General features: G+C 45.4%; 2 protein-coding genes across 9 annotated transcripts in view; one reads left to right on the top strand and one right to left on the bottom strand.

The window, feature by feature from the left end:
* Positions 1-18,087, top strand: part of MKLN1 (muskelin 1) — a 107,572-nt gene extending 89,485 nt beyond the window's left edge. For all 5 annotated transcript variants that reach the window (XM_074538675.1, XM_074538676.1, XM_074538677.1 and 2 more), the window contains 2 exons: positions 3,951-4,005; positions 5,899-18,087. In XM_074538675.1, coding sequence (XP_074394776.1) covers positions 3,951-4,005; positions 5,899-6,020 — 177 coding nt within the window. In that variant the 3' untranslated portion in view covers positions 6,021-18,087. The remainder of the gene's footprint in view (positions 1-3,950; positions 4,006-5,898) is intronic.
* Positions 17,108-20,342, bottom strand: part of PODXL (podocalyxin like) — a 46,204-nt gene continuing 42,969 nt past the window's right edge. For 2 of the 4 annotated variants that reach the window (XM_014271418.3, XM_074538681.1), the window contains one exon: positions 17,108-19,308. In XM_014271418.3, the coding sequence (XP_014126893.2) occupies positions 19,114-19,308 (195 nt within the window). In that variant the 3' untranslated portion in view covers positions 17,108-19,113. The remainder of the gene's footprint in view (positions 19,309-20,342) is intronic. The other 2 variants (XM_074538680.1, XM_074538682.1) reach the window with 1 other exon arrangement.

The raw sequence follows: 20,342 nt of genomic DNA, 5'->3' as shown, positions 1-20,342 counted from the left end.
AAGAAAAGCCTGTTTCTCCTCTCTGTGTCCTGCTGTGATTCTTTGTAAAGCCTCAGAGCCTGAGTGCTGCAGGAGCAGAGGCTTTGGAGCCAAGGAGCCTTTACAAAAACAGCGTTCAGCCTTCCCAATTTCAGCAACAGCTCCATCCTCAAAGGGTTTGAGCTTCCCTTTGCCTCTTTGATCCTGTGCTGGGCCTCACCAGCCCCTGAGAACTGGTCAAAGCTGAGGAACTGGTTTATGCTGTGATCTGAGCACTCACACACAGGCATTACAGAGGAGGAGGGAGAATTGTGTCTGATTCACACAACTGGCCAGGTGTCCCAGACGAGAGTTACTCATTCCCCCTTAATCGTTTTGTTTGTGCAAAGGCAGAGGTGTGCAGCAAATATATAAAAACAGACATAGTATATGTTCTTCTGTTAGTTAACCAGATCTGTTTATCTCCAAGGAACCCCTGCCTCTGTTCAGGAGGTTGGTTGGACACCAAGAGAGAGAGAAGTTAATTGTGTAACAAAGGGAAATGCTGTCTTTGGAGAGGAGTCTTAATTTGGAATGGATGAAGCCAGTGAGCCAGAGGGATTGTCAGAAGAAAATGGGTGGTGGTGTGATTAAAGCAGTTGGATGCTTCTGCTGGATAATTGAATTCTGCTCTTGTCTCCATAACAGAGTTGCTGTGTGATATTAAGCAAATTGTTTTTCCTAGATGGTCATTAATTGGATGTTTCATTCTGGTGCCTGATGGGAGAGATGTGAGGTGTGATTTGCTTGAGGGCCATGCTTTTCTGCGAATTCAGAAGCTGTTGCATAACAGTACATATTTTGAAAAATCAGATACTGTTAGTTTCAAATAGACCCAAAATTAATCAGTTTGAAGTGCCATCTGTTAGAATAACAATTAATATGATAAGAAAGTCAATGAAGAAATTAATTCCTTCTTTAGAGCAGAGCTTGTACTTTGTGAAGAGAATAGTACATTGGATATCTGCTGGGAATGGTGTGTAGGAGACCTGGTATGGAGTGAGCAGTAACTGTCCTGCACTTTGGGAAGAACATAGGGATCCTTTGGGAGAGCATTGTAGGGTTTGGGATTGTAATACAAATGCAGAGTGTACCAGCTTGGGTTCAGCACTGTCCTTAACCGATGTTCTTAACTCACATGCTTGACTTTTCTATCAGAAAGTGCTTTTCAAGTGTGAGCTGATACACAAATTAAATTTCAAACCAAACAAACAACAGCCCTCAAGGTTAACTCAAGTGTGGCACCATCAGTGGAGAAGGGAACAAGATCCTCGTTCCCCACAAAGCTGCAAGGAAACTCATAGCCATGAAAATCCATCATGCCTGGTGCAGATGAGGCTGGAAACTTGGCACAGGCCATTTTCAGCGGGGTTTTGGTCTCAGCTCAGCGAGTTCTTGGCTGAACCCTGCTCATGTGGCCTCTTGGGCACCTGAGCCCCAGTGTGGCTTTGTGCTCCCAGCAGGGCATTGCTGCAGGAGCATGGGCACCCCTGGGAGCGCATGGCACCCGCTTTATCCCAGCTTGGTGTGCCACCAGGCAGCTGGCAGCGGGCCCTGAGCCATCCTGTGGGAGGCAGGGATGGCCAGAGCCTGGCATTTGCTCTCAGAAGCTGCAGGGATTTAGCCACGGGTTTATTGGAACTTCTGGAGCTATTTCTGCTGGGCAGCTGTTTGAGTTCGGTGCTGCTGGGAAGCCGAGCTCTCTCACAGATGAGGCTCACAGTGGAATCCACGTGGGGCATTGCAGTGATTCAGTGTGACCAGGCCTTGCACTCAGGAGGGCACTTTGCAGCCCCTTCCCCCTCATCTCCAGTTTCTCAATTCTGTGTCTGTCTCACCATGCCCTCCCCAAAGGATGCAGACTTACCCCAGTCCTTATTTTAGCCTGATTTTCCCCTTGATGTCACATTGAAACTGATGTCACTGTAGTGTTTTTGTAGCTTCTTGCACTTGGTTGTAGATCTATTTTCTGTAGCACTTTTTTACTTCTTTTTCTATTTTTTGTCTACTTTTTGCATCTGTGATTTCTGGCAGTTTTGTGTTTGGCCATTGTTCTCTGCAGCCCTCACTCCTTTGAGCTTTCTTTGTAGAACTTGCTTTTCAAAACACTTAATTTTTTTTTCTAGTGCTTTCCTCATATGTTGCTAGCTGATACAGGGCATCCCAAAATGGGCTCCTTATTGTAGAGGAGACTTTAAAACCTTGATAACAGCAAGAGTATTTTATTTAAAGATTCTGCTCCTTTTCATGCATTTGTCAGTTTTATAATAAAGTGATACTGATCTGTTGTAGTGCCTAAGTGCATTTTCACAGAGCCTCTGCACCTGTTCTGTATTGCTGATTTTTCTTGTTTATGTTGATTTGCACTTGGCCCTGGTGAAATGCACCTCAATCCATCATTATAATTTGGATTAAGTGGAAAAACAGTTGGAAGGCTGTCTGTTCCATGCTGGCAGTCAGTCTGAGTGTGGTGTAAGGTCTGGTGATCCTGCCCTGTTCTGCCAAGCAGGTTATCACTGAAACCCAGGGTGATGCTGACCCTGGGGCGCAGATGAATCACTCCTGATTCAAGGCTCCATTTTGATGTCAAACCATTGATGGCCACCCACTGAAAAGTTATTTGACCTGTTTGCCTTTCCCTGTTGGCTTAATCTAAGTAATGCCTTGACAGTGTGCCTTAAATATCATATAAAAGTGTTAGAATTCCTATGAAAGTCAGAATGGACAAGGTCTATTGCCAAGTTCCATCCCTAGGGCCTTCTGCCTCATAGGAGAAATCAGATTGATGTGCTCCAACTTGTTGTTGCCAAATTCACGTTGGCTGCTACTCATCACCTTCTCCACTCCTACATGCCTACAAACTGTCTGTGTTCCCATTTTTTATTGAAATTGAAATTAAACTGATGGATATGTAATGCCTGGCTGTTCTTTCCACTCCTTCTCTGAACATATTTGCTTCTCTTCTGGTTTTTTCCCTCCCCTCTTTTCCTTCAGGCTGTGTGCTGAAAAGACACACAGGCAGGAGACACAAGATTCCAAGGCTTTGAGGAATCAACTCTTTCCTTGCAGGAGCATGACAAAGCACTAAGCTTTTCTGTTCCTTGGGTTCCTGGAAACAGCAGTCAGGGGCAGAGGTAGACACAGTGGTCACCATCTATCAGTGAGACATGAAGGGAGAATAAAACCATGAATGTGTTAAGTAAAATGTTTTTATTCATGGTCTTGATGTTCCCAAACAAAGAATTTTTATTTTTAGTTAAGAAGATATTGCCTTGAATTTGTGATGTGAGATCTCTGGCAGTTCAGAAGGGTTGTTATTAGAATCTTAGAATGGTTTGGGTTGGATGGGATGTTAAGGATCATTGAGTTCCAAGCTCCCTGCCATGGGCAGGGAATGGCACCCATTAGATCAGATTGCTCAGTTCCATCTGGACTTCAACACTGCCAGGGTTGGGGCATCCACAGCTTCTCTCTGTGGGGCAGAGCTTTCTCTGTGTTCAAGAAGTTCATGCTCACTCCAGCAGTTACCCTGTTTTTGTGCCATCTAATCCCTGGCTGCTAAGCCTGTACCATGTTAATCCCTGGGAATGTTACTGTGTGGAAGGGACTCTACCTTCTGCCAAAGAGGCAAAAAATTATATGTAAAAAAAATGAGAGTTTTAGAGCTCTCAGTCAAATACCTTTCATTGCATCAACACTGCTCTAATTCTAGGAAAAACCATCTAACTTGTGCCAAGGTGACAAATTGTGGTGCTCATGTGAAAGTGCCTGCTGCTGTTATTCATGTGTATGGCACAGGAGTTAGGAGCATTGTGTGGAGAAAACACAGCAACTCTAAAGCTACTTGTACTTCTGTGAATCCCTTGGGGTTTTTGCCTTTGTGGTTAATAACACTTTTTTCTTTCTTTGTCCCTTTACCTCTTCTTCTGCAGTTTCAGCTTCTTGCCTCAGCATTATTTAAGTCTGGCTCGGATTTCACGACTCTCGGTGAGTATTGTGTGTCAGAGGAATTACATGATGTTCTCTTTGATAATTACTCTTAGTTCCTACTAGTTTTTATATCAAATGTTGTAGTTCCTATGAACATTGCAGGCTCTTTTCAATATGCAAAGTGCCACTACCCAGACATTTGAGAGGTTATTTATAATGACCAGTGTCCAATACCTCAAGCCCACATTTAAAACATCTGTCAACATCAGTGGTTTTAAACCAATGCCTCCCGGGATCATTTTGTGTCTCTTATTACATCTGATCCTTTGCTGTTACCCAAGTAAACAGAAGCTTTGGTCAGAATAAAGCACCTCCTGTCATGTCACTTTGGAATCTCACAGCATGGCTACGGCTCTGTTTGCTGTGATAACTGCAATTCCTGGAGTAGTTTGGTTCGCTCTGTTCTCTGCAGAACGAGTTCTTTGGGCAGGGTGTCAAGAGTGGAGAAAACAGTGGCGTGAAGGGCTGGAAACAGGAGGGCTGAGCCAAAGCCATGATTTGTTTCACTGCTCTGTCCAGTTAACTCTTTGGGAGATCTCAGAGACACATCCTGGGCCAGCTGTAGGAAAGGTACAGGCAGAAATTGCATCCTTGTACTGCTGGGGTGTCCTCAAATCACTGACCTCTCGCTAAGAGAATGAATTACTTCAGTTTTTGATGGAGGTATAATTCCCAATCTGAGAAACTGAGGGAAGGTTAAAGCCCACTGCAGTTCTGCCCTGCTGGATGAGGAAGCTCTGCCGTGTTCCTGTGGTTTGGAAGACATCAAGTTGACTGATAGGATCAACTTCTTTTAAAGAAAGAAAACCCAAATTTCAGAAAAGAGGATTTTTCATAGACTCATGGAATGGTTTGGGCTGGAATGGACCTTCAAAAATCATCTTGTTCCAACCCCCTCTGCCGTGGGCAGGAATGCCTTCCCTTATCCCAGGTTGCTCCAAGCCCCTTCCAACCTGGCTTTGAACACTTCAGGTATGGGACATCCACAGCTTTCCTGGGCAACCTGTGCCAGTGCTTCACCACCCTCAAAACTTTTCCCTAGTTTTAAGCATTTTAAAAGATGAATTAGTTCTTGACTCAGTACAATACTTTATCCAGATTTTGGATTTACAGATAGTAGGTTATGTACATCAAGAGGTGCTTTGAAAATAAAAACCCCAGCCCTCCTTGATTTGATTAACTTGGTTGACTTTGATTAAGTGAAGAGTTAGTTCACTGAATTAAAAAGCATTCCTTTGAGATAACAGCAATAGAAGTAATCCAAAGTGGAGGGAGAGCATTGTGTGCCTGCCCTGTTGTTCTTGCTGATGGTTTTAGTGTAGGATTTGGATAAACAATGCAAACCAAACCCTGCCGTGTTGGGAGGCAGCACTCTAGTTTGCAGAGCTTCTGTGTGCCAAGATGGAGCCAGGTGCAAGTCCAGTGAGTAAATACCAACTCTGAGTTGGGACTCCTGCTGTCAGCACAGCTTATCTCAAGGAAAACTCCAAGCAATCCAAGGAGCAGTTCTGGTTATGGCAGTGAAGATAATGAAGAAAGCCCGAGGACAGAAGAAATGAGGCACCAAATAAAAATAGCTGCATGGATTTTGTTTTCTGGGACATCAGAGCAGTCCCCTGAGAACTCCTGCTTCCCCCATTTCTTCAGGGCTGTCAGTGAGCTTGACAGGCGTTTGTTTATTACTTTTTATGGCATTTTGATGGCAGTGCTGGCTTGGGGTGACATAATCTCTCTGTATGTGCTCACAGTAGTGGGACAGAGAGCTGGCAGCCTTATTAGTGGAGGCAGAGGGAGCTGTTAACATTTATCCCAAATGGACAATTCCACAGCTGAATAGAGTGTTTGGGATTGGGAGGAGTGACTTACTTTGCCCTTTCCTTCCTCCCCCAGGATTTTCAGATGTTGACCACACGTATGCCCAGAGAACTCAGCTGTTTGACACGTTAGTCAACTTCTTCCCAGACAACATGACCCCTCCTAAAGGCAACCTGGTGGACCTCATCACGCTGTAATGGAGAATCACTGGACACATGGAAGAGGGGAAAAGCATCCATTTTCAGTATTTTAATTTTTTTACTGCATTGATTGACTGCTGGGATGAAGTTAATATAGTAACCCCTAGGTGTTTGAAAGGGGTTTTATACTTGTATGGTGAATCCCTGGAGCTTTTCCCTTGGAGTAGGTTAATAAAATGTAACTGACGTACTTCTGACTAAATATATATATTTTTTCTGACTTTGGATTTTGAGTTAGCAAATGTAAGATGAAAAGGTGGGGGGAAAAAAGAAAAAGAAATAAAACCCAGTCATGCAGTGATCTTTTTGCCTATGGGGGAAAATTTGAGATATGTGAGTTGTCTGGGATTAAAGATGATGGGTTTTATTTTGTGTTTCCTGAGGAAGAGGGGGAAGAGGTTTTTCTTTCCTCATTTGTAACTAGTCATGATGTGTTGCTTTATCCTACAACTCCATCCTCAGCAGCTGAATAACCTGGTGGCAGGACACTGGCAGGTGTTGAGATGATGTAATTTCTGTCCTGAGTCTTGCACTCACGGTGTGTCGCGGGAAGGCGAGCGTGTGTTCCGAACCGTCTGTCTCCCCTTCCAGAGCTGTGTGACAGTCATGTCTAATTGCTTCTGAGACTCCACCTAAACTCACGACCTACATCCCTGTCTCCTGTTCTCTGGGGCCTTCCACTTCAACCTGGCAGGCAAGAGGGAACCTGAGATACAGCTGGAAAACAGGAGTGCGGTCACTGCCCACACGGGCCCCTTTTCAGGGATTGATCTCTTTGCTGCTGTGCTCATCCACTGAGAAACCCTGTGGGTCCTCAGCGAGCCTGGCAGAACTGGGTCTTCCACCACACACATCCCCAACCTCTGCAAACCTGCCCCCAGGTTGGGTGTAGGATTTCTGAAGCAGATTGTCTTCATTTCCATGTGAAGCATTTCTCTGTGTGTTTGTCCATGTGTACGTGTACAGGGCGTTGCTCCCAACAGCTTGTCTCCTTCCCATGTAAGTGCAACTCCCTTGTCAAAGCATTTTAGACCTAGATCTGAATGTGAGGGAGGCCTTCTTAACATAAATCTCTGAAAATGAGCTGTTGCATATGTATAGAAAATGTATTCTTCCTTTTGCTGAAAGCCTTCTTTATAAACACTGTAAGGGCTTGGTGCTGCACTGTGAGGTTGAATGAAGGACATGCATACCCAGCGTTAGAAACTCTGCATTCAGTGTCTGTGAGCATTCAGTACACACTGGCAGATGTAAATATTTATATGAAACTGCAAAACTTTCTGTCCAGCAGTGTTCATGCCAGTCAGGTATCGTCGCTGCACCCGCTGTGGTTCCTGTTGAACTTGGTGGAAGTCCTGTGTGTGCAAAGATGATTTGGACTCTTGAAATAAAGAGTTAGTCAAGTGTCTTTTTCAGAGCTCGAGTGTCTGCTTGCTTTGATTGTATTGCCTCTTTATCATGTTCTTTGTGTAACTTTTGTAGTCCTGGTGCATTAGAAATAAATTTCAAAACCTCATACTAGTGTTTAATCACTTAGAAAGGAACAGTATGTCAGAGGCCAGGCTTGTCTTCAGGGAGGACTGTACAAATGAAGTGTTTTTAACCTGTCACTTGAGACTGTTCAGACACTGTGCACTTCAGTGGATGGCAAATCAGATGTCTGCAGAAGAATTCACTCTGTGTGGGAAATGAAATCTGATGAAATTGTTTCTTTGGAACATGGCAGGTTTTTTTCCTATTGACACAGAAAGTTTTACATCACTGCTGGACTTTGTGGTGTGCTACCTGTGCTGAGGCTTTGTTAAGTAATGTAGAGCTTATACAGTACAAATGTAGATACTGGGGGAATGTTCCAGCTGAGCTGTTGCTTCCATTGAGATCAAAATGAGCACTTTTAATGCGACCAGCCAAAATTCTGCAACCTTTTAGTACTTAAATTTACTGCTGCTGTGCTCCTTTACCACTTGATCTCATTGCTTGTGTATGCTCAACCTCAGTCAGATGATTAAATACTCTTTGTGACAGTTCTCTAATTAACCAAGCTCTTCATAAACTGTTGTGTGTCCACCTTGGATGGTTGAAAGAACCCAAAAGATACACCTTGAGCAGGGAGGGGAAGTTCAGGAGCAGCCAGCGAGCTGTGAATGGCATTGCTGGTGAGGAGTGCATCGTGTCAGGTCGGATTTGTGTGACAGGAATTCGATCCAAACTCATTGTCCTCTGCGCCAGGGTGCGCGCAGAGCCCGGCAGCCTCGGCTCTCTGTTCTGTAGCACAGTGCAAATCAATGATTTGTTTGAGCCAGGGGAACGTGGCTTCTACAGGACTGACAGTCCCAGCTAACGAGAGCACTTCAGGATGATCAAATATTGACCTGCCTTTGTCCCGAGCGGATCGATGCCGCTCGCACCAGCGCAGTTCATGGATTGCAGCTGCTGATTAACCAGCAGAAACCTCGCTCAGCTCTGCAGTATTTGTTGAGCAGCAGAGGCACCGTGTGGCCAGAGAGGTTAATCCAAAGGGAAGGCTTCTTGTGGCTTTGCCAAGGATCTTCCCTTCTTTTTGTCCTTAAAGCTAGGAGTCTAATGATCTCGTTGCATTGATGTATGCTATGTTACCTGCTTTAAATTCTAACCAAAAATTCTGAGCAGTGAAGTAGAAATTTCCTTTTAAAATCAGCCACTTGTTGTCAGGCAGTGACACAAGCAGTCTGAATTTCATTGCATGCTGATCTTTAAAGACACTGATGATATTCCAGGAAAGTATCTGATGTGCTCATTACAGAAAGCCCAAAATACAAACAGTAAAGAAACCCACTGGATCAGGAAAGAGCCACCTGAAAACATTTCACAGCCCAGTGCATGCAAGGTTATAAATACCCGAGCTGTGCGTGAGAAGTCTTTGAGCCTCACCATCATTGCTTGCAGGCTGTGTCTGAGGCTGCTCCTTAGCGTAGACAAGACAAACATACTCTATTTGCCTTTACTTTAGATTATAAGGTGACTTTGTGTATGAACTTGACACCACATAATCTTTGCACTACAGTGAGTAGTTCTATCTGTAAATTCTGTGTTAACTTGTAAATAAGGTATTGCGAAGGAAAGCGTCATTCCTTGTCAGAGAGGGACTCATTCATCATGTTTTGGGTCTTTAAAGCCAAAGTTACAAGGTTCTGGTATGTCTTTTAAAGCTAGAGGAAGTCAGGGTGGGGTACAGACATCCAGACTTCACTCTTGATTTAGCTTTTTAAAAATATCCTTTGAAATCCCTATGTTTGTTTCTTCACTGACTCTGACCCTTACAATAACCTTTAGTGAATCATCTCCTTGGAAAACAAGAAATTATTCTTTATGTTTTTCCTATCAAGTGATGCATTTTCTTAGAGAAATAGAGCCCTTCAGAATTAATTTTTTTTGGTCACTTGGATTAGGTAGAATTAAGTGAGTTTCTTAATGTTCCTCTTACACAACCCCTCATTGTAGGCATGAGGTAGAACTTGTTAAGAGTTCTCCCAAAATTACTTCTCCAAGCATGTTCTGCTTTTGCAATGTGATCCAAAATGTTGTCATGTGGCAGAAGGACTTTGTTACTTGTTGTTAAATGAGATTATAACCATTTTAGCCACCTTTTTGCCTCTTTTCTTTTGAGGATCCCATTAGTTAGTATTGGTCCTGGGAAGGCCTGAAGGGTGATGCAAAACGTTCATTTAAATTAATTGTAGTTGTTATCTTCTGACTCTTTATATTTGTGATGTGTTTATTCTTATAATCTCTTCCTTTTGCTGAGCATAATGAGGAGGGAGAACTTTGTCTTGGGTAAGTTCAGTTTGCCCTTTCCCTGGGTGGCATCTTGCATGGGTAGTTAAGGTAGTTGTACCCAGTTGTGTAAATAAACCTCTGGAATTTGGTTTTTGTTTGCCTGGGCACCTGGCTCTGGGTGTACATGCTGGCTCAGGGATCATGCTGCAGCTTCCTACCAGAACTTCAGTTAGCAAAGTCTTATTTTGGAAGATCCGTCTGGGAACGCCCAGTTGGAAAAGCTTTTCTAAGGCACTGCAACTGAAGTGAAATTAGAGATTTTCCTAAAGAGCATAGAAAAGCTTCCCTTTGTGGAGTAACAAAGTTAAATTAAATTGCTGAAAGTTTTTGGTCATTGATAATAATTACCCAGCCTGAAAATTGAATGATTAATGATTACAGTTTAAAGATTGAGGAGGCAGTAAGCAAATTAACTGGACCCACCTGTTTGCAGGAGGATGGCAGAGATGTGGGGCTGGTGGGCAGGGATTGCCACAGCTCAAATGTGTGTTTCTTTAATTGGCAGCCACAAGTGTCCAGGGCTCCATGAGCTATTCTTTCTTCCAGAAGAAGCTCCTTCCAAAGCCGAGTAATGACTCTGGAAGAGTGTTTTCCATGGGGCTTTGTGGAACAGCTGTTGGCTGAAGCATTTTCCTGATGTGTGCAGATTTTTTGAAGGGAGTTTTCTCTGTCCCAGAGTTTTGTGCTGACCTGGCTGTGCTGTGCCAACCTGCCCTGGTGAGTGATGGGTTCAGAGCAGAGTCCTGAGGAATGCTGCAAACTTGCTTGCTGCTCTTACTGTGAGGAAGATGAGCATTAATGCTGCTTGTGTCATGCAGGAGGGTGGTGGGTACCTGTAACCTAAATACCATCAGCTCTCTTGCTGCCTCCTGCATTTCAGAATCGAGAAATAAATACTTTTGTAGAGCTCACTGAGTGAACTTTAAGTTTGAATAACTTGTGTACAACCTCCATCTCTGTACAGGCAGTAATTTTGCTGATGTAAAGCTGTGCCACTTCTGGGAAAAATGGCAAAAATTAGCAGATATGTTTCCATTCGGTCCCTTTGTTTTTAAAAGTGGAAAAATGTCTTGTGAAACTTTGAAGTCCCCATGTATGCTTTGAATTTTAGCTTATTAGTTGGCTCAGAGTTGAGGAATGTTTGGCTATTGTCAAGTGAAGTCCTGACAGTAAAAGCAGTTTATGTATGTCTCTGGAAGTGCTTGTGTTGTTTTATAGCTGTACTTATTACAGAAACAGAGGTGGACCCAGTTGAAAAATTAAAATTATTGGTGTTTTAATTTAGAGGAAAGATTATAGAAACTCTGAGCTTGGCCTATTTTAATAAGTACCTGTGTTAATTTGGAGATGGGTCTTATTTTGTGAGAGGAGAGTTTGAGAACAGCTATATGACTTGTTCTTGCTATAGATTGCTAGTAGTATATAAGCTGTAAATACTGTTGAAATGTAAATGTGCTGTCAGAAGCTTGTTAGTGTATCTAAATGCCTGTGGGAATGGGAGACCCAATCATGTCATGGAAAAGGTTATTTTGGAGATTATTCAAGTTGTGGTAATGGTTTATAGGCAAAATCCCTCTTTTACTGAAAGCTTCTAGTATAATGAAAAGTTGGAGTGGAGAAAGTAGGTTAAATGTACTGGAACCAGGATAAGAGTCCATGGCTCAGTGCTTGGATAAATTGACTCCAGATGCTTTTGTCCATAGTCAATGGCTCCAAACGTGGTTTTGGAGTGGAAGCCAGTTAATGACCTGGTTGTTGCTGCTGGAGAGTCCTACAGGAGAGCCTCGTGGGGATGCCAGGGCAGAGTCACAGAGCTGCCTGGAGTTTGGGATTATCCACGTGTGCTTTGGTTGTGTCCTAAACCTCCGAGGAGGGGGCAGTGGCTGCGTGGGTTGTGTGCAATTCCAGCTGCATGGGTTGTGTGCAATTCCAGCTGTGTGGGGTTTGTGTAATTCCAGCTGCAGAGCTGAGGTGTGGAGCTCTGCAGGGCAGCACCTTCCCCAAGCACAGATCCTGAGGATAACACATTGCTGCTGTCTGCTTTGCTTTCATGGGCTTGGTTTGATTGGGGTGAACTCCAGATATTGCTGTGACTCAAATTCAGTGCTCTGTTTCCAATGGAGCTGCTATCAGTGCTTCACCTTGGTACCCTGAAATCTCCAATTATGCTTGGTGCAGACACAGCTCCATGTTGTCTTGGCTTCCAGCTGTTTGCTGTAAGTCAGCACAGCTTTTACTGATGACCTGCAGAGTGTGAGTGTTGTCAGAACTCACTCAACTGTTCAGCTCCAGCATGGAATTGCAATTCATTCCTGGAAACAGGGAGGTGAGTGAACAGCTCAAAACTGGCTCTGTCAGGTTAGATGTTTGGGTTTGCTACTAATTTTGAAAGGAAGGTCTTATCATTAGCAGGTGTGATGGTTAAAGCATGACCCCTTGGTTATTCCCCCATTTATTCTGAATTTTCTTTCTCTGTGTGGCTGTTCACTCCTATTAAAATGCTTCAGACTTCCCTGAGTTTAATGGGTACCTATGGAGGAATTAAAGGTTAGAGCTGCACAGTGGGTATTGAGGCATCAGTGTCTCCACATCATACTTGTTTGTTTCCTTTGCAAAACTCCTCCTGCTGCCTCTGAAACAGTCAGGAAGGGTCCTTGTGATTTACATTGTTCTTTCCAGGGGTGTTTCTCATCCTGGGTAAGGACAGAGAAGCCTGGGAGATGATTTCCACATTTCATTTACTTGTTTCCTTCCATAGCCTCACATTCAGTGCTGTGATGCTCCTTCCCTCCCATCTCAGGGTTTATTTTGTAAAGAAGAAAAAGGTGATGATACCAACCCTGAAGTTGTCCTAGGTTCCTGCAACCTGCTCTAATCATCCCAAAACTTCCATGGCTATTGGGGTGTTTGGTTTATTTCTGCAGGGTAGAAGGAGTGAGAAGAGAAATAATCTTGGGGTTAATACAGGGGTGCTGCTGTGAGTAGGTGTGTAAGGTGAGGTCTGTCTTTGTGGAAGGGCTTTGAAGGACTCTCCTAGCAGTAGCTTTGCTATTTAGAGCTGATTTTACAATGTGAGCTGGATTCTTTGGCTCTTTTTCAGAGAGAGGTGATGCAATATCAGGATCTTCTAATCTTGGAGCTTCTCCTCAAGCTTCAGCCCCTTTCCACCCCAGCCACCAGAGAGAGTAATACAAATTCTGTTCTCTCCACAGCAATTGTGAGTTAGCCAGTTGGGCTTAACCCTGCTCAAATAGACCTGAGGTGGTGCAGCCCCACTGACTTTTGGATCAGGTCTGGCTGCCCTAAGGGATTGTTAAAACCTAAAAATGTTTTGAGCTTTCTGATGAAATCTGCCAGTTCGATTAAAGGAAATTAGGTGCTTTTTAATTAATATGATGGTGGGGAGGCTAGACCATAACAGTGGCTCTGGTGGTTGCAGTCATCTCCACATCCCAAATAGTAATGGATAGGTTTTACTCCCCAATGATAGGAAAATATACTTTAAATATCCTGACTTAGTAACCAAGGGATTCAATCAATTACTCAGTGTTTCACTAAGTATAGAAGTGCTGCTGTGTGTGAACAGGGTCTGTTCATTAAAAAAGCCACTTTGAGGCTGAAGAGTGATTTTTTTTTTTTTTGAGGTTTTGACAAAAACTCATCTCTTAAAAGGGGAAAATGGAGGAGAATCACTGTGCTGCTGACTTGTTTTCCCCTCCTGTCAGCTGTGGTCATCAGGAATGCAAACTAGCAGTGCAGGGTGAATATTGCCTTCATCTCTCCCTCCTCATTCCTGTCCCTCCCATTGATGTTTTGATGTGCAAAACACTCTTCACTTCAGAAGCTGCTGTGCAGGGTAGTGGAAAAGAAAACAAACCCCTCGTTATTAGTAGCTGTTGCCATTTGCTAAAGCTGTATTTTCTGCTGCCTTCCAGCACTCCCTCCTCCACAGCAGGAAATGAGGGGGTGCTGGGGAGACCATAAGCCAGAGAAAAGAGCTTAATTATGCAAACAAACGTGTTCATGGGAGTCTTGCGAGTTGGAGGCCCCGAACCACGCAGACCACTTTGCTGAGGGACAGGAATTGAAAGTCTGTGGGCTCATTCCCAGTTAATTGGAGGTGACATTCCCATCCTTGTGGGCTGGTGGTGTTGTACATGTTGTGCATTCAGATGCTGAGATGCAGCGTGTCTCATTTTGGGAGTGTTGAGCCTTGTTAAATGTTTGCCCTTTGAAATTGCTGCAGTTGGAGCCGGTGGCACGGACAGGACCTGGGTAGCTTGGGGTCAGACACCAGTGATCTGGCTGGGCACCATCACCTGATTGGGATGGGTTTTGAGCTGTTTGTTGAGCTTTTGCCTCTGCTCTGATGGTGTCACTGTAGTGTGTGATGGTTTGTGTGTCTGGACCTTCACTGTTCATTATTTTGTCCTCTGCACCCCAGTGTGGTCCCCAAAAGCTGGTTGTCCCTCCCTAGTGCTGGAAGTGGAGTGTCCACCCCCTGTGCACAATTTGGCCTCTCTGTTCTGTTCTGGCACCCAGCTTGGAGCGTTTGCACCTCCCCAGCAATCCTGCAGGCTCTGGTGTCCGTCTGGATTCCCTTTGGTGTCTGTCCTGCCGTTGTTGTCTGGGACACCTGAGCACAGGAGAGCTGAGCTGAGAGGTGTGGACAGCCCTGGGCTGGAAAGAAGCATCCATGGGGTGATGAAAGCTGTGAACTGCTCATGTGTTTTAATAGGCAGGGCAAATATTGACTGCTCCTGTGCTGAGCTCATGGTGGGTACAGGCACCTTCCCTGGACTCTGGTGATTCCCCTTCCCACCCTTTTCTTTATGGATGATCTTTGTTCAGCCTGGAGTGTTAATTTTCTTCCTTGGCATAAATCATCTTTGATGATTTCTGGGTTGGTGTGTGAGCCCCATGCTGTACATAAATGAATGAGTGACACGAGGAATATTTACAAATGTAGTTATGTTGTATGTAATGTACATAAGGAGAGAATGTATTTTGTTCATTTTTTTTCTTAATAAAAATGTATATGCTAGCAAGGGTGTTGATTTAAGATCTGTTTGTTCTCACATTGCTTCAGAGAGTGGAAAAATGCCTGTGAAGGTCTTTTAGTGGTAGAGAAATTGTGAAACTAGTGGCACATTACATCTGGCCCTGTTGTCTGACCTCACTGATGAGCTCAGTCAGTACCCCATAAATCCAGCATGTTCCACACATTCACAGAACTTTTTCTGGGGAGAAGCACAGAGTTAGAACATAGGCTGCAGCAAAGCACTGATTTTTATTATCTGACTGCAACAAATTGCTTTTTTTTTTTTTTTCCTTTACATAAGCAGAAACTTAACCTGGAGCAAAATGTTTTATTTTGGGTGCTTGAAGGCCAATGGAGTTGCTGAACTGCCCACGCTGCTGCTGCCCCTCTGCTGCCCTTGGGTGATGCCTCTCCTGCTTTATGTGTGAGGTTTGATTCCCTCCTACACAGCCTGACCTGAGGAGGGGCTGCACACCAGAGTGAGTTAGGATGAAATGCAGGAGTAAATAAGGCTGAAATGCAGAAATAAAAAAGGCTGAAATGGAGAAATGGGGCTGAAATGCAGAAATAAGGGTGAGTTACCTTTCCCTCTGACAGCCTGAAGGCACCAAGAGCTCAAACAAGTGCTCAGGCCATGGTGGGGGTGCCCTCACCATCACCCCAGCTTCCCACCCCTTTGAGTCCTCTGATTTTTAAATTTAATAGGTTTTCCACCACTATAATACTTCCTTCTGCACAGGAAAAATACAGGCTTTTCCATGGCTGGCTACCTTGAAGGTCTGGCTTGGTTTTGTTCCAGCTGTTCCAGTGTTTTCCCATGGAGCCTCTCCAGAGCAGGAAGCTGTGGCCCTGGAACTTGTCCTCTGACCTGGCCACCCCTCCTCACTCATCCAGAGACACGAATCTTTTACATAAGAATGTTTATTGACAGAAATACATGATGCTCTCAAAATATATTTGTAGGAAAATGCAAGAATAATCTCTTACAATCCAGTTCCTCAGTAAATTCCAGTGTAAATCAGACTCCTGTCCCCATGAGAGGTGCTGCTACACACAGTATGTAAGAGCTCTACTATATGTGCAAGGTTCAACAGGTAAAAACCACCTGGGGAATTAGGTTTTCCTTCACCAGTCCCTCATGGATTATGACTTCTGTGTGTCTTCTGTAGGCAGCAGTCACAGTATCAACCTCATCAGCTGGGTCCCAGCACTGTGAGCGGGAGATAAAATGCTCCTAAAGTATTTACACGTTTCCTCTTGAATCTGAAAATAGAAAAGTCTCTTGCAAGGACATCTGAGCTGCTTGTAAAGCTCTCGCCCAAAGGTAAGAGCAGGAATCTCTTTGTACAATGTGTGGGATGTTAAAGCTGGTTTGGGGCAGAGAAGAGGAGCACAGGGAAGGGAGGAGGGGCAGGGAGGAAGGAAATGCCCTGGTAAATCTTATTTTTTTATTTATTATTTTTGGTCTAACAATTATGGCTACACTCTACGAAGGAAAGGGTTAAGGCCAAAGATGCTCATTGCTGCATTTCCTACCTGATTTTTTTTTTTTCCAAAAAAAGAATGTTCTCAACTTTAAAAAAAAAAAAAAATGTACTGTTTTCTTTTCCTGTGGAAATAGTTCTTTTAAATAGGGGAAGGAAAATCTACTATAAAATATTAGTGGTTTAAAAATATGGTGTCTGGAAAAATAAATAAATGTACAATTCCTATTCAAATATAAATCATATAAGCACTTGCTGAGCAGTTAACATCCTCACTGGTCTCTGCTCGGAAAGATTTAAGGTTACTTGATCTCAAGCCTCTGTAGGATTCTCTTGGAAAGTCTTTGGACCTGACTCATTAAAGCACTTTGGCATCTCTTTGCTGGGAAGGGGGAATCTTTAGGCACATGCCAAAGCCTGGAGATGCCATCCAGGGCTCTCCTCGTGGCAATTCCAGCCCTGGTGGCCACTGCATTCCTGCTGCCCTGTGTTTGTTTTCTGGGAAGGACAGAAATGTGAGGAATGGACCTGCTGCTTGTCTGTCAGGGCAGCTGGGAGGCCACAATGCTCACAGGAGCAGCTGTGAATGCCAAGGTCCATTCTCTGAGACTCATAGCCACGTTAAAGAGCCGGAACTTGATGCTGCCAGAACAGGGACAAAGCTGTGGCACAAAGTCACCTGGGCAAGAGGTGTTTTTCTGCTTCATGTCAAATTTTGATCTCCTACCAGGCTGGCCTTTAGCTTTTTCTTGCCTTTTTTTTTTTTTTTGCTTTTTTCAGATTTTAATTTTTTTTTAAATTTATTTTATTTGTTATTTCCCCTCCCCTCCAAAATTACTTCCCCATAGTGCAGTGCACAGGTAAGTGAAGTGTGCGGAATACATTGCTAATGAATAGCAGGAATATTTACATACAAAAATAGAAAGGTTTGAACACTTCAGACTCTGCCCTTCAGTGCAGGACATAAGGGGGAAGAGCCACTTGTATCTTCTGCCAGTTCCTGTCCTGGGGCTGAGCAAAACACCCCAATCCCCTCCTTCCTGAGTACTCCCAACTCCACCAGGGCTTCTCCCAGCTTCCCATTGCTTGGCTCTGCTTTTCCCCTCATTCAGGGCAGCCGTGGGAGCAGATCCCCGGTCGGGTTGACTCGGTGGCAGAGCCCAGAGGAATGTCCCCATTGTGCCTTGGTTTATGGCAAGCAGAGGAGCAGGGCTGTGTTTGGGCCGTGTTTCACTCTGATCTGCAGCTCCTCTGGCTTGCAGAGGGTTTGGGACAAGCTCCATCCTCACTCCGGGAGAGGGACTCAGCCCAGTCACCTTCTGGTCCTGGAGGATGATCCTGCCTCTGCCAGCCCTGAGCTGCTTCACCAGAGCAAAGGCATGAAACTCCCCCCAACCTTTTAGAGCTGTGGTGAGGAGTCAAAATCCAGAAGTGGCCTCAGTCCAGCCATGTTTTTCTTCTCCTCCCCTTGAAAGGCTTCAGCAAAGGGAGACCTGGGTGACAGACCAAGGGCTGCAGGACAAAGCCCAGCCCCAGCTTCGCTGCTGAGCTGGGAGTTGCTTTGCAGGTCTCTGTTATTTTAGTGGCTTGTGAAGAAGAGCTTGAGGCTGAGCTTTTAAACCTTGAGGGTGTGCAACACCAAGGCCACCTGAATGCCACTGAGCTCCCTGGCTCACATTCTGCTGCTCTTCTGCCTCTTCTACTTGCTGCTGGTGCAGGAAAATGTGCCCTCAAAAATCACAAACCATCATGGTGCCTGTGTCCCACAGTCTCGTGGAGGATGGGTGAGGGCTGTGAGATGCTGCTGTGTAATTCCTGGAAGGCAAGGGATCCTTCCAGAGGGAAATGCAGCACCAGAGCTGGGCTCCTGCACCACAAAACCCCCAACATCACCTGGGCTAGAGACCAGACATCACTCTTGCTCTCCACACCCTTCCTAAAGAGGGACAACCTCAAGGAATTCCTCCATTTCCTCTCCCTCCATCTCATCCTTTCAAACAAGAAGCTGCTGCACCTCTCTCACCAGGTGGGTGCAGGATCTGTTCCTCAGCCCTTGGCACGGGGGCTGAGCATCACTTGGCACTGCCACATCCCTGCCATCCCACTGGCTCTGGATGCACCCATTTGCCCATGGCACAACGAGGGGCTCTTGTGCGTTTCAGCTCTGGGAAGAGGCTGGAAACTGGATTAAAAAGGAACAGGCTGTTCCAGCTTTTTTCATTCACTACCTGGGTGTCAGGGAGGGCAGGGTGATGACTAAACAGCGTGGGCCAGAGGATTTGTCGAGCTGTAATTGCCAGGTGCTGCTTTGCTGTCAGATGCACTCCATCTCCTGTCCTATTTATTTTATTTCTCTTGATTTTTGAGTCGTTCAGTAGCTGGAGGAGATGGCATGGTCAGGTGTGGGATGGGAGGGGACATGCTTGGAGGAGACACCAGTAGCTCTTCAGGAGCAGAGCCACCCTGTTTGCCCATGGCTGGTGTGGGAGGTGGGTGGGGGTTGGAGGATGCTTGGCCAGATGTGGCCACCAAAGTGGCTTGTGTTGTTGTGCCCCAGAGGTGTCTTCTCACGTCCTTTTCTCTTCCATCCTGCACCCCTTGTGGTGCCACAAGGGGCCACAATTAGTTCATCAAGGGATTTTCTGCCTTTGGCGGGGGGAATTTTGCCTTATTTTGTGTGCGTGTGTGTAGGGTTTATGGGGTTTTTTTGGGGGTGGTGGTTGTTTTTCTCTTGATCAAGTTCTGCATCCTATAAATGTGTGTCCTCCTCTTCCTCCAGGTCCTCCTTCATGAGGGTGTCCAGAGGAACGATCCAGCTGTCCCCCAGCTCTCCGTTGAGGTTCACCTTCTTCTCCTGCATTTCAGAGGAGGTCTCCATCACCTCCAGCGTGGGGTTGTCATGGTAGCCATTCTCCATGGTCTGCATCTCCTCGGTCAGGCGCTGCTATGAGGAAAGAAAGCCATAAACCCCACTGAACAGCACCTGGGCCATGCTGCAAGTGTCACCTCAGGGCTGTGACAGCTGCCCCATATAGAGTTATGTAGCTACATATAGAGACTTTCATGGTGAGGTTGAGGCAGGGGGCAGCGAGGGGATAGCATGGAGCTGGAAAGAGGAAGACTCTGCTGATGATGGGAAGGAGGAAAGAGCAGCCAGAGACATGTGGAAAACCTCCAGGAGCAGCTGCCAGCTTCAGTTTGTTCCATCCAGGACCTTGGGAAGAGGTTGAGCAACACTGCATCCCAGCTCCTGCCTCCCTGCCTCAAATCTGCTCTTCCCCTCCCCTTTCTATTCACTCCTGTCCCTTTTCTAGTTGCTTTATTATTCTTCTCCTTTATTCTATATAGAGGGGCAGCTCCCATCTGCAGATCTTGAGCATTATCCTTCCTCATTCTAGAACTTTCAGTGGAAACCAGGCAGGGAAAGATGGAATCAGACACTTTATCACCCTGGCCCTTTGGTGTGATGTGCTTCAGGCTCCAGCTCAGCCCTTCATCCCTTGACAGAACCCCAGCCTGTCCTAATTTTGCATCCACTTGGGCTTCTGCATCCCCATCCTTCCCTCAAGGGATTCAGTGGGGGACTGCAGTCCTTGCTCAGCCCTTTTTGGGTCTCTTGGTGGGTCCTTCATCCCTATCCTTCCCTGGAAGGATTCAGTGGGGTGCTGCAGTCCTTGCTCAGCCCTTTTTGGGGAGCCCTGTTAAAATCTGCCTGGATTCACAGCTTGCTCTATTACAGCGCTCCTATAAATGTCAGGAGACAGGCGTGGGAGGGAATCCATGGAGAAGGAGAGGGATGGAGAAGCAAAACTGCAGGGCTTGGTGCTGGCAGAGGAGCTGCAAAGGCGCTGCTGGGAGTCCCCTGTGTCACTCCCTGTGCCAGGGTGGGGATCATGGGATGCTCAAAAAGCAGAGCACACACCTGGGCTCTCCCAAGTGCTGCTCCCCTGTGGGATTGCTGGTCTCCCACCATGGCAA

This window comes from Zonotrichia albicollis, chromosome 4, assembly GCF_047830755.1.
Source record: "Zonotrichia albicollis isolate bZonAlb1 chromosome 4, bZonAlb1.hap1, whole genome shotgun sequence".
Classification (NCBI taxonomy): domain Eukaryota; kingdom Metazoa; phylum Chordata; class Aves; order Passeriformes; family Passerellidae; genus Zonotrichia; species Zonotrichia albicollis.
The sequence above is the reverse complement of the archived record's forward strand: the minus strand, read 5'-3'. Positions and strand labels throughout refer to the sequence as shown.